Source organism: Lactuca sativa, chromosome 2, assembly GCF_002870075.4.
Source record: "Lactuca sativa cultivar Salinas chromosome 2, Lsat_Salinas_v11, whole genome shotgun sequence".
In the NCBI taxonomy this organism is placed as follows: Eukaryota; Viridiplantae; Streptophyta; class Magnoliopsida; order Asterales; family Asteraceae; genus Lactuca; species Lactuca sativa.
The window spans coordinates 96,378,399-96,391,410 of record NC_056624.2 but is presented as its reverse complement, the minus strand read 5'-3'; the positions used below and the strand labels follow the sequence as shown (position 1 = coordinate 96,391,410).

Here is a 13,012-nt window from a genome sequence, read left to right as displayed (position 1 = left end):
TTTGAAGTCCTTCGACCCGTATACACAATTATCCGCAAAGTAATCGAGATATAGATGTTCGTGTCCTTCCTCGCGATTTCTGTTTAACATCGCACGTCTTGTTCGTAGTGGAGCTGAGTCTGGTTGTAACAGCTCGTTAGTGTAATAATGATACATCATCCTGAATAATATATCGTCATCGGAATTATCGGACGAGTCAAAAGAATCCATAATTTTTTTGAAGATAACTGAAATTATATAGAGAGAAAGAAAGAAGTTATGTGTAAAAAATTATATAGATAATAAGTATTTATATAGAAAAAGAATAATTAATTTTAAAATTTATTTTTTATTAAATTGATCATTTGAGTTTAAAATTATAATTCCGGTTTCACCACGTGGTGACGAGCTCGATGTTTAATACAACGAGAAGCAATGAGCAGGGGCGCGGTGTTCCACAGTCACAACGGTGTGTCCACCTCAGTCCATAACGAACAAATACTCTCACATACCGCATCGTCTAACAAATTTTGATTTTCACAGATACACACTACACCATCAAAGATTTTCCACCTTTTCCTCATTTCCCATTTCCGTTTTCTGTCTCACTTGTTTCTTTCTTTTCTTTCTTACCATTCCTTCTATGCTAGTATCAAGCTTTCGTCGGTGTCGGTGACCATTAATGTGTTTGATCACTGCATCTTCGCGTTTGTGATTACTATTCGTTTGCATTCTTTTAGCAGCTGGAGTTGTTAATTCACCAAGCATTTCAGGTTTTTATTCGTGGGAAGTATTTCTTATAATTGATTTTATTGCATTAGGGTTTCAAATTTGAAGACGAAGCAGCAATTACCTGGTTCTTCTTTAGTGGTTTTCGAGGAAAATAAGTTGGTTTGATATCGCAATACTTTTGCTTTGGGAATTTCTGTAAATGGAGAACGACAAGTCTCTAAACCTTGGTGGGAATTTACTCCCTCCTTTTGGGAGTCAGTTGGTTTACTCTCCGCCATCCGGGAACAATTTTAGCATCAAATCGGAGCCATTGCCCCCAATTGGACCTAGTGGTCATACGACGAGTGGTGATTCTGGACGTTTCAGTCATGATGTTAACAGAATGCCTGATAACCCACCTAAGACTACAGGCCATCGACGCGCTCACTCAGAAATTCTCACTCTACCTGATGACATTAGCTTTGATAGTGATCTTGGCGTAGTGGGTGGCTTTGAAGGACCTTCTTTCTCCGATGAGACTGAAGAAGATTTGTTTTCTATGTTCCTTGACATGGATAAGTTCAATTCTTCATCTGCAACATCTACATTTCAAGCTTCAGAAGCTTTCACAGTCCCAAGCTCGAGTGAAAGGCCTAGAGTTAGACATCAGCATAGTCAGTCCATGGATGGGTCTTCTACAATGAAGACAGAAATGCTCACCTCAGGTCCGGAAGAAACATTGCCATCTGATGCTAAGAAAGCCATGTCTGCTGCCAAACTTTCTGAGCTTGCTCTTGTTGATCCAAAGAGGGCAAAAAGGTCATGATAACTCTAAAGTTGATGCCTTTTCTCCTTTTCAGTATTTAGCAAATAAGGAGACTGAATTTATATTTGCAAAATCTGCATAAATTCTTGAAGGTCTTGTTCTAAGATTGAAATTGAAATACTACTCTAAATTTGAACTTTTCAGATTTAGTTTTGCTGTGTTTGGTAGGAAAAACTTGGTCTTACTTTTTCCAGTTATAGATATCTATGAACATAAATCATCATATAACCATGAGCTCTTCAAATATCTATAAGAATACGATCATGCATGAAGTTTTTTTCTTTAATCTTTTTTAGTGCCTCCATCTCCAAGTTATGCATACATACCTTCCTTCCTTCTCTAACCTCAACATCCATGACTGGAATTCTTTAGTTTGTCTTTGATGAGTTTGATGATTCCTTTCACATACAACCGTTTTCGTCCATTATCTATTTTCAATTTAATGGATCCCATGTTTAGTTTTTTCTTCACATCAAAAAAGTGTAACGATAATCATAAATTTGTATATAATATATGTTTTAAATTTCCATTTGTGTTTTGTATTAGGATATTGGCCAATAGGCAGTCTGCTGCAAGGTCAAAGGAAAGAAAGATGAGATACATTGCAGAACTTGAAAGGAAAGTCCAGACACTGCAAACAGAAGCAACCTCTTTGTCTGCTCAGCTCACCCTTTTACAGGTTGTCCATCTCATTGGTTACATTGTATCCAAACAAAATGACTGGTTTCAAAATGATAAAAACTTTTTTTTTTTGTTTTTTTAGAGAGATACTAGTTGCCTAACAGCTGAAAACAGTGAATTGAGGTTGCGTTTACAAACCATGGAGCAACAGGTTCATTTGCAAGATGGTAAGTAGAATGCATTCAACATGAATTAACTATTACCAAAATAATACGACTTTTTTAAACAATGTCATACTGCTACTTGTCTCTTTCATTTTTTTTTTGTAAATATATTTCGGTTTCTTATATCATTACTAATAAATGATATTACAAAGTCATATGAACACTTATAAGACATGGTATTGTCAATAAGGTTTTTCTTAAAAAAATTCTTTCATTGCTTGTGTTGTTGGTGCAATATATAGCTTTAAACGATGCACTGAAGGAGGAGATTCAGCATCTGAAATCCATTACAATGATGAACTTTGGATCAAACCAGCAGTTTCAGTTTCACCCCAACAACACAATGTTAACTGAACAACAGTTTCAGCAACTCCAGATACACTCTCAATCCCATAAGCATCAGCATCAGTTTCAGCACTATCAGCAGCAGCATGACACAGAGTGCTGACCTGAATACAAGAACCTCAATGTCATCATTGACCCTGAAAGAACATGCTTCAGAATAAGTTTGGTTTGTTAGTTGTTGTGCAATTGCAAAATCTATTGTCACTTGTTTATAGTTATATGCATCTGTTGTAGGTTGTTCAAAGTTAAATTAAGTTGCGGGTGGCTTCTTACATGAATATGCGTTTCTACTATTGTTGGGTTAGGTCTAACTTATTGTTTTCAGTTGCCTTGGTTGAAGTCTGATGTATTTTTAATGTTTGGGGGTGTGTGTCTGTGTGTGTTTTGAAGATTTATCTAAAAGTGGTACCTTACCTAGGATGACTAAAATTTTTTATTCACTCCCATGTTTCAAGAATCATTTTCGGAATTTTCACTATGTGACATCCATGCTCTCACATATGTTTGGTAGACTAGTCAAAGCAGGTGCATGTCACATGGTCTAACATTATGTTTGACAGACTAGTTGAAAGGATACCTGGTAGCTGAAAAACTAGCTGCTAGCTTATAAACTAGCTGATAAAAAATGATGTTTGGTAAAACTAACTGATAAGTTAGCTGAAAGATATATAAATTTACATAAAAAGACATTTAGAAGAATATGTTTTTATAATTAATTAATGGTTATTCTGGAAAATTTTAAAAAAAGCTCATGAAAAACTATTCAAAGTTGTGAAGTTGAGCGATTAGTTGATAAATCATGGTTAATGATAAGGTTCTTTGGGTATTAGTTGATTATGATGCTAAATATCAACTAAGATACAAGTAATCTAACACAAATATAACATAAATGCTATGAATTGGATTTTGGGTTAGGGATAGTAGTTTAAGAGATGATCAAATTAAAAAGATGGTAAACCATACCTTTTAAACGCCTCATTTCAATTTGTCTCAAAGCCTATGTGGAAGGTCAATCGCAGAAAACTAGTAATATTTTGAGCGTGACAGGGTTTTAATCCTAAATCTTCTATGTGGAATTTTCACTACTCAACCACCAGTGTAACCGTAACGTCCGTGTTTCTGGGCTAAGCACTAAAGATGATGTAATAGTCTAGGTAAACCTTTGTAACTCGTTTTAAAGTAATAAAGAGGAATTATGTGAATATTATGTGAATTTTGTGCTTATTTATTGAATTATTATAATTTAACGAATTAAGAATAAAAATAAACGTCAAAAATAAATATTAGATAATCTCGATATCTAAGAACGAAGTTGTAGTGGTCGAAACAAGGATTCTGGAGATATAAAGAATACCGAAATCTGAGTTATAACGAAGAAGTTATGACCTGTTGAAGTTTCGCGACAGAACCAGCACAACACTGTATGACGTAAAAAATGAATTTATGATAAAGTGTTTTTTAGCCTTAACGACCTAAATGAAAGCCGTACTATTCGTTAAACCGAGAGGGTGTATAAAAAGAATGTCCAAATCTGACTTCGTATGAGGAAGTTATAAATTTTCTAAGATTTGACATAGCAGTATGCAACCCGAAACTCGAATTTTAGATCAATTGATTTTTAGCCAAAAAGACCTAAAGGAGAATTGAAGATCTTGTTGATAATAGCTCAACGGTAAAAAGACAGACGAAAACGGACGTCAGATGAAGAAGTTATGAAATTTTAACGGACTTTTCCTATCCCAGCCTGTTAAAAATATAAATTTAAAAATAAAGTCAAAATTAGCCCATGGAAACTAAACGAAAGTTGTAGAGCATAGTCTCGCCTATGCGTGGATATAAAGAACGTCAAAAACGGAGTTCGTATGTGAAAGTTACGAAATTTTGAAGTTTTGGGTACAAACTTTGAGGCTGGTCCGAGGGAGTACGCCCAGCGTACCGAAGGAGTACGCCCGTCGTACTCGTGTGAGTGTTCACGGTCCAAGATTGGCCACGTAGCCCTACTCTTTTGCATGATGGACATGTGTCATAGCCTTGACGCGTCTGACATGATCCTTCTGTACGCCCAGCGTACGCGATGTACGCCCAACGTACTAGCTGAAGAAGGAGTACGCCTAACGTACTCTAAAGTTACGTCCAACGTAACTCGAGTATTCAGCCCTTATAAGTAGTGAACGATGCCACCCAAATTTTGTTTACTATTTCCATCCTCTCTCCTCTATACTTTCTTCAATATTGCAAAAATTACCCCCAAGCCTATTTTATCATCTTAGCATCATAAACAAGCCTCGGAGAGCCCGAAGATCCCGAGAACAAAAGTTGTCAAGCCGAAACTCTGCCCACATGAAGCCTGATTTTTGAGAAAACACCCCGGTTTCATCTGAAAATATTATTTTAAGAGACGAGGTGCTGCCCAATTATCGTCTTAACATGTGAGTGTGTAGTCACTTTCACCTTACACATAGATATGAAATATTTTGTATAAAATACGTGGTATGTGTAATTATATTATATGTTTATTTGAGATGAGTGTTGAATGAATGTTTTATACAGGTTTTAAAATGATTTAAATTGTATATGCATTTTTATCTACAAAAATATTGCATATAACATGGGTAGATGAAATAGTTGGTGTGTGTTAAAATGATGAGAGACCTCGATATTGTTGTTGTTTCAGTCATCTGACGGAGTATAGATGACGACCACAGACTTTTCTAGACAGTCTAGTGGAACGCTGGCAGACTCGCAACCTGTAGGTGTTTGTGAACTTAGTGTTTAGTGGTATACTCCATCCCCCACATGGTTGCCATATTTGACATAAATTGTTGAGAATCTGTCACACCCACAAACCAAAGGATGGTGGAAACGTCCGGGGGTGGAGGACTTCATGTATAGTATCATGACAACAATTACAATAGTGATCAAAGTAAGCACAACCAACATAAATATAATTGAAAAAGTTACTCCATAGTATGAGTTTACATGTTTCCAAATCATTTACATTATGTTGACAAAAATGAAATGTTTGACGCCTTACGTCCCATCCTCAAAAGCACTTGGTTACCTGTTTATGGATTTCCTGAGAATACAAGTAGTTTTGAAAGAGTGTCAACAATTAAGTTGGTGAGTTCATAAGTTTTTGAAGGTGATGCTAAAATCCTTTTCTTGTAAAAATGATGTTTGCTCAAGAAAGATCCCATATCTTTTCTCTAGTTCACTTGTTCTTTGTGCTAATTGAATGTTGTGCTGCACTGTTGCTGCTGTTTGTGAGTTTCTCTAGTTCTCCTGACTCCTCTTTTCTCTCGGTCCTGTCCAAACTCCAAATTAGGGGTTAGAATTTCTCCTGTCAATTTGTGAATTTGGTTTATCACTTAACAGTATTCAATTATGATTTGTTTAGCATTCTAGTCTATTTATTGTAAGCTGTAGGAATAGAAAAAAAAATTGATTTTGTTATGCTTCAAACAAAACTGAAAACAAAGATGAATGAAAACCTTAGACTATTTTATAAATTTGATTTGGTTGTCAATTTGTCAATTTGTCAATTTGATTTGGCTGTCAATTTGTCAATTTGATTTGGTTTTACTTTTTAGTTTTCACACACTACTAATTGTTAAATGAGCTATTGGTATTTATTTGTTGAAAACAATTTTTTTAGGAACGTTACTTTCAACTTATAATAATTTCGGCCCCCCTAGTTAATTGTTCAAGCTTCGCCACTGCCCCACATGGTTGCCTTATTTGACATAAATTGATGAGGAATCCCCTAAAGCAGTGTTGTCACCCCGATGAAAATTTTTAGACAAGGTCCCTTATGAAAGGTGTTTAGGGACGTAAAGTGAGAATAACGGGAACGGATAATCAGGGTTATTGTTGTTTGATGAAATTAATAAATTTATTATTGGTTGATGAAATTAATAAATTTATTTCATTGTGGTTTGAAAACTCTATATGCTCACCAGACTCCCACGCCTGACCCACTCAACATTTTATATTACACGTAGTGGACCGAGAGCATAATTTGGAGGTTGAAGAGGGATTTTTGGATTATACGCCTGTAGTAGTTGTAAATAACTGTTGTAAGGCTTATAATTTACTATTTATGCTTTTGGTCTGTATTGGAACATGACATCCCGATGTTTTGTTATATAATGAAAATATATTTCTTTAAGAAATATTTGATAAATTTTTATTATATTTTGTTTTGAGAACAAATTCCGCAACATCTTTTGAAAAAAAATTACTCTGATTTTATTTTAAAAGCATAAACTAAATCGGTCTTTTCTGGCCGAGATATTTGGGGATGTCACAGTTGGTATCAGAGCATTAGTTTAAGTGAACTAGGAATTTGTAGGATTTCTAGACTTAAACTTAAAATGCTAAGTGATGATTGTGAGATGAGTGTCTACCATATTTTAGACACGAGCACTAGTATATTTTAGGAAAGTTGCCTAAAATGATTTTATGTGCTAAATGCTATATGTTTTCCATATATGCCATTATTTGTTCAGATCAATGGTCTGTTGCCGACTGGATCTAGAAACCTTATGTGTTCAGGATTCTAAGCGTACAAGTATGATATTAGAACTAGCATGTAAATGTTTCGGAGTGATAAGGAGAAATTAAATATCTATTGTGAATGAAGACCTAAATGCGCCTTATTTTGTGTATAGATCAAAATGGCAAGAACTTGAAGTGGAGTTGGAAATGCAAACAGAAACAGGAATCAACAACCTCAACCCCCAAGTGCTTGAGCAAGTACCTGTTGTAGCAGCTACTCCTAAGCCAATGATAATGGCTGGGGTACAATCAATGATGCAGATGATGTTGGATCGCCAAATGGAGGAGACAAGGTGATTACTACAACATAATAGGGAAGAAACTACGATGCCCGTTGAACATCCCAAATTGAATGAAGGGCAGTCAAAGGAAGGGATCTACAGTGGGACTGTTGGTCAAGTCAACCCACCGATAGTTAAACAAAACAACCATGATGGAGGAAATGATAGACGTGGATGCAAGTACAAGGATTTCGTGGCATCCAAACCACCGTGTCTATCTAGAAGCCCGACACCGATGGAAGTCATGAATTGGATCTACGAAATGGAGATAATGTTTGAAAGTTGCGAGAGCAACAACAGACAGAAGACAACTCTCGTAATTTCTTTGTTAAAGTCTGGAGTAACAAGCTTGTGGAAGCTACTAGCCAATTCGATGCCCAAGGGAGAAGCTAGTAAGATGTCTTGGGAAGACTTCCTGGTGCAACTGAAAATGCAATACTGCTCTGAGTAGGATCTTCTGGAAATCAACAATGAGTTTTAGAATCTAAAGAAGGGAAGTTTGAGCATCATTGAGTATGCCACTAGTTTTACGGAAAAGATGAAGCTTGTTCCATATTTAGTTCCAACTGAACTCTCCAAGGTCAACAAGTTTGCCCACGGATTACCAGCGGAATTTGGTCCAATGGTCAAGCAAGCAACCACTCTGAAAGCCGCCATCTGGGCTGCTAAGAATGTTGAGAACTAGATCAGGGAGAAGGGTTTGGAGAGGGCAGAGGTTGGTGAGAAAAAAAAGTTTGATGGATCTTCGAGTTCCAACAAGAAAAGTAAATTCTCGAAGTATGGTTCGAGAGGAGGAGGAGGCGAAGCAAAGTGGTGTGAGAAGTGCAAGAAGAAGCACTTTGGGAAATGTGACGAGGAGGTCACTTGTTTTAAATGTGGAAAGCCAGGGCACTACGCCAGCAAGTGCACAACCAACAAAAGTGTGTGCTATGGATATCACGAAGAAGGGCACATTTTGAAGGATTGCCCGAAGAAGAAGGATGTAGCAAAGCCTAATCTCCCATCAAAGCCAAAAGCCAGAGCTTTCCAAATGACATTGGAAGCCACAAAGGATGTTGTGGATGTCGCTTCAGGTACCTTTCTTGTAAATGGATTGCATGCCAATTTATTGTTTGATTCCGAAGCGAATTACTCCTTTATATCACATAAATTTGGTGAAAGACTAGCATTTCCTATGGAAAAGTTAGATGATGCCTTAATTACAGAAGTTGCTAGTGGAAAATTCATACCTGTTAGCGATTGTATTAAGAACATTGTCATCGACTTAAACGGAAACTAATTCCAAGAGAAGCTGTTACCCATCGAGTTAAATGGTTTCAACATCATTTTGGAGATGGATTGGCTTAGTGCCAATGATGCCGAAATACTGTGCAAAAAAAAAAAGATAGTGAGAGTAAACTCGCCTAGAAAAGAGACATTTATGGTGTATGGAGATAAGCATAGAGTGAATTCTGGAATCATTTCCATGATGAAGGCCATAAAATGTTTGTCTAAAGGATGCACATCATACTTGGCATTTGTAGTCGATGCCAAGAAGGAAAAGAAGGAAATGCAAAGCATACCAGTGGTGTGTGACTATCCGGAAGTTTTTCCCGAAAATCTTCTTGATTTGCCTCCTGATAGACAAGTGGAGTTTAGAATAGACTTATTACCAAGAACAACACCGATAGCAAAAGCCCCATATCGATTAGCACCGATAGAGATGAAAGAACTTATGACACAACGTCAAGAGTTGTTGGAAAACGGTTTCATTAGACCTAGTTCATCACCTTGGGGAGCTCCGGTGTTATTCGTAAAGAAGAAAGATGGGAGCATGAGAATGTGCATAGATTACAGGGAGCTGAATAAGGCAACAATAAAGAACAAGTACCCGTTGCCAAGGATTGATGACCTTTTTTTTATCAGTTGCAAGGTTCGAGAAGCTAAAGAAGAAATTATGTGAAGCACCGATTCTTTCTCTACCCGATGTAGTTGAAGACTTCGCAGTGTATAGTGATGCATTGGGAGTCGGTTTGGGATGTGTTCTAACTCAAAGAGAAAAGGTGATAGCATATGCATCTCGACAATTGAAAGAACATGAAAAGAACTACCCCACTCATGATCTGGAGTTGGCAGCGGTAGTATTTGCCTTAAAGATATGGAGGCATTATCTTTATGGCACAAAGTGAAAACTTTTCACTGATCATAAGAGTCTTCAGTATCTCTTTAATCAGAAGGAATTGAATATGAGGCAACGACACTGGCTGGAGTTGCTTAAGGATTACGACTGTGAGATACCTTACCACCCTGGTAAAGCAAATGTTGTCACTGATGCTCTCAGTCGGAAGGTAAATATTGAAAAGAAAAGGCCAAGAGCGTTGAGAATTGAAGTTTTCTCGAAAATTATGGAAAGCATAAAGAAAGCTCAGGAGGAAGCTTTAAAGAAGAATGACTGAAAAGAATAACGTTTGGGCAAAACGTTAGTGTTTGATATAAACGGTCAAGGACTAAAGGTATTCCAAGATAGCATTTGGGTACCTAAGATGGGAGGAATAAGAGATCTTCTAATGGAAGAAGCTCACAAAACCATGTACTCAATTCATCCCGGCAGCACAAAAATGTATAGGGATCTGAAACCCTATTACTGGTGGCCGACGATAAAGCTCGATGTTGCAATGTATGTGGCCGAATGTATGACTTGTGCGAGGGTTAAGGCACAAAATCAGAAACCATATAGGAGTTTAGAACCTTTACATGTACCCATGGATAAATGGGAAGACATCACCATGGATTTTGTGACTAAACTACCCAAAACAAAAAGCAGTCACGACATCTTTGGGTGGTCGTTGATCGGTTTAGTAAAAGTGCACATTTCATAGTAGCCAATGAGAAGTGGTCTATGGATAAACTTGCAAATGCTTATGTGAAGGAGATAGTGAGACTTCACGGTGTTCCTTTAACGATTGTATCAAATCGTGATAGTCGTTTACGTCAAGGTTTTGGAGAAGTCTACAAGAGGAATTGGGTACAAAATTGTGTTTAAGTACAACTTACCATCCGCAAACTGATGGTCAGATCGAATGAACGACTCAAACATTGGAGGATATGCTGAGAGCATGTACCCTGGAATTCCAAGGTAATTGGGATGAACATTTACCTCTGGTAGAATTTTCTTCTAATAATAGTTTCCACTTGAGCATTAAGATGGCACCTTATCAATCTTTGTATGGACAAATGTCACACCCCAAAACCAGAATGACGGAAATGTTCTGGGGTGGAGGACATCATGTACAATATCATGACAATGCACAATAGTAAATCAAGCAACAAAATCCATTGCATTAATAGTAATAGTTAATACATGTGTTCTCGTAAAGTCTAAATGACACCAAAAATGAATGTATAACAAAAATAATAGGACGGGTCTTGAATGAGCTCCGTTTTCGCAAAACCTGGCCATCTGTACCTGTCTACTAGTGACCTGAGGATACAAGTTATTTTGAAAGAGTTGATCAGCATATAAGCTGGTGAGTTCATAAGTGTTTTAGTGTCAAATGTTTGTATTAGCTTGATGAAAATGTTTGTAAGTGTTTGATGAAAACTGTTTGTATAATTCCAAGAAAATCCTATATTTTCTACTAAAATGGAAAGTAGTCTTCTACCAAGACCCGATTGTTTTGTGTGTGTTTGTTCATTTGTAGAAATGTATGTTTTCCCCAGTTTATAACTATCTTTAACTTGAAAATAGTTCCCATTACCTTTTATATGAGAAAATCACTATATGAATGTAATGAGAAAATGCAAGTGTGCAGTAATATTGTATAAAATAACTACTGGCGCACTTATTACCTTAAAACCAATTAGTTAAATTAAGGTAAAATGTGATATGGTTGCAACCATACTGATTGACTGATGTAATACACGACGACCTTCTTGTGTCAAAACTAAATATGTGACATTTTTCACTCGTAGACCGATAGGTCCCACTGTAGTTTGCAGCAATGTGTGGGATTGTCAGTCCCATATAGATCTATATACACAATGCCCGCTCTCCCTCTAGGAGACTCTGGTTACAAAACGTGACACAACAAGTGTATTGATGTGTCGTGGACTAGTATCCCACCTTATCGTTATCTTGTTCTAGTAATGGCGTATACATTCCTTTTGTAAATGTATAAGTTCCTTTTGTAGATGAATATGTTCCTTCTGTAAATGTATATGTTCCTTTTGTAAATGTACATGTTCCTTTTGTAAATGTATATGTATATGTTTATGTTCCTTCCCGTTCTTGTAATTGTATAAGTTCTTCTTGTACTTGTATATGTATAGTATTCTTCTTGTACTTGTATATGTATATGTTCCTCTAAACTATACCTATTATAGTTTACTAGTATGGTTGTTTTGTAACTGACTTGTAGAAAAGACTCAATTACTCAGCTTGTATAATTGAGTTGTATAATGTTAAAGGCAAGATTTAATATTCCTATAGGTATTTAGCATGTATAATTATGAGTTAATCGACAGTTGGACTAGTGTATCCTACCCTAAGCCCACAACTAAACAAGGAACAGGAGTCAAGGTTATTAACAATAGTCCTAAGTCCATTGAAGCATATTTATACTTAAATATCTATATGAATATGGTTTTGAAAGTAAAGAGTTTTATAAGAAATTTAAAAAGGGTTTTGAAATGAAGTTTAACAATGTTTAAGAGTAGTGAAGTTCTTATGTATGCAAGAATTCAATGTATAACTGAACACAATTCAATTGTGTTTCTACTTGTATCCCCCCTAAAAGCATTTTAAAAACAAGTAAAAGGTTAGTTGCAGGGGTATGAACTCACCTGTAGTGAGTGGTTCGACTGAATGATTGATTTAGGCTGCTAAGTATGCCCAGTGGAATCCCGAGCACAAACAAATCCTAATAACACATATATGTGCAAAATTAGTGTACATAACAACTAATCATGTATGGGAAACACCCTTAGGAGCTATAAATCACTCACAATGGAGTGTATCAATCACATATGATTGATAAAAGGGAGTTTACGACCACACTTATGAGTGTTTATGGCCCTGGGTTTGTTTACGGCGGTAAATGCTTGATCTTAGGAAGGGTTTTCGGTCCTAACTTGCATTTAAGAAGTGTTCACAGTCTCATCTGGTAAACCAAGAAGGGTTTACGGCCAAACTATGAACTTTTGAAGGCTTTACGGCCATAAGAAGAGTTTACGGCCGTAAACTCTTGAAGACCATGCATAAAATGGTTCTTTCCAGGTTTTAAGTCTAGTGATTCTAATAGATAACAAGACCATAGAAAGAGAACTTACGATTTTGGAAGCTTGTGGGGGGTTTACGGCCACCAAGAACAAGTGTGTGTTCTTGGTGAAATGGATGAAGATTTGAAGATCTAGTCAAAGGAGTTGGATTTATGGATGAAATCAAAGGGTTTCAAATGAATGTGAAAGATATTAACTCATAATGAAGGAAA

General features: G+C 36.5%; 1 protein-coding gene across 1 annotated transcript; it reads left to right on the top strand.

The window, feature by feature from the left end:
- Positions 1-412: 412 nt before the first annotated feature.
- Positions 413-2,980, top strand: LOC111899994 (probable transcription factor PosF21). The gene is made up of 4 exons (XM_023895881.3): positions 413-1,509; positions 2,063-2,195; positions 2,280-2,364; positions 2,604-2,980. The coding sequence occupies exons 1-4, from the start codon at positions 911-913 to the stop codon at positions 2,807-2,809; spliced, it is 1,023 nt and encodes a 340-aa protein (XP_023751649.1). The 5' UTR covers positions 413-910; the 3' UTR covers positions 2,810-2,980.
- Positions 2,981-13,012: the final 10,032 nt, after the last annotated feature.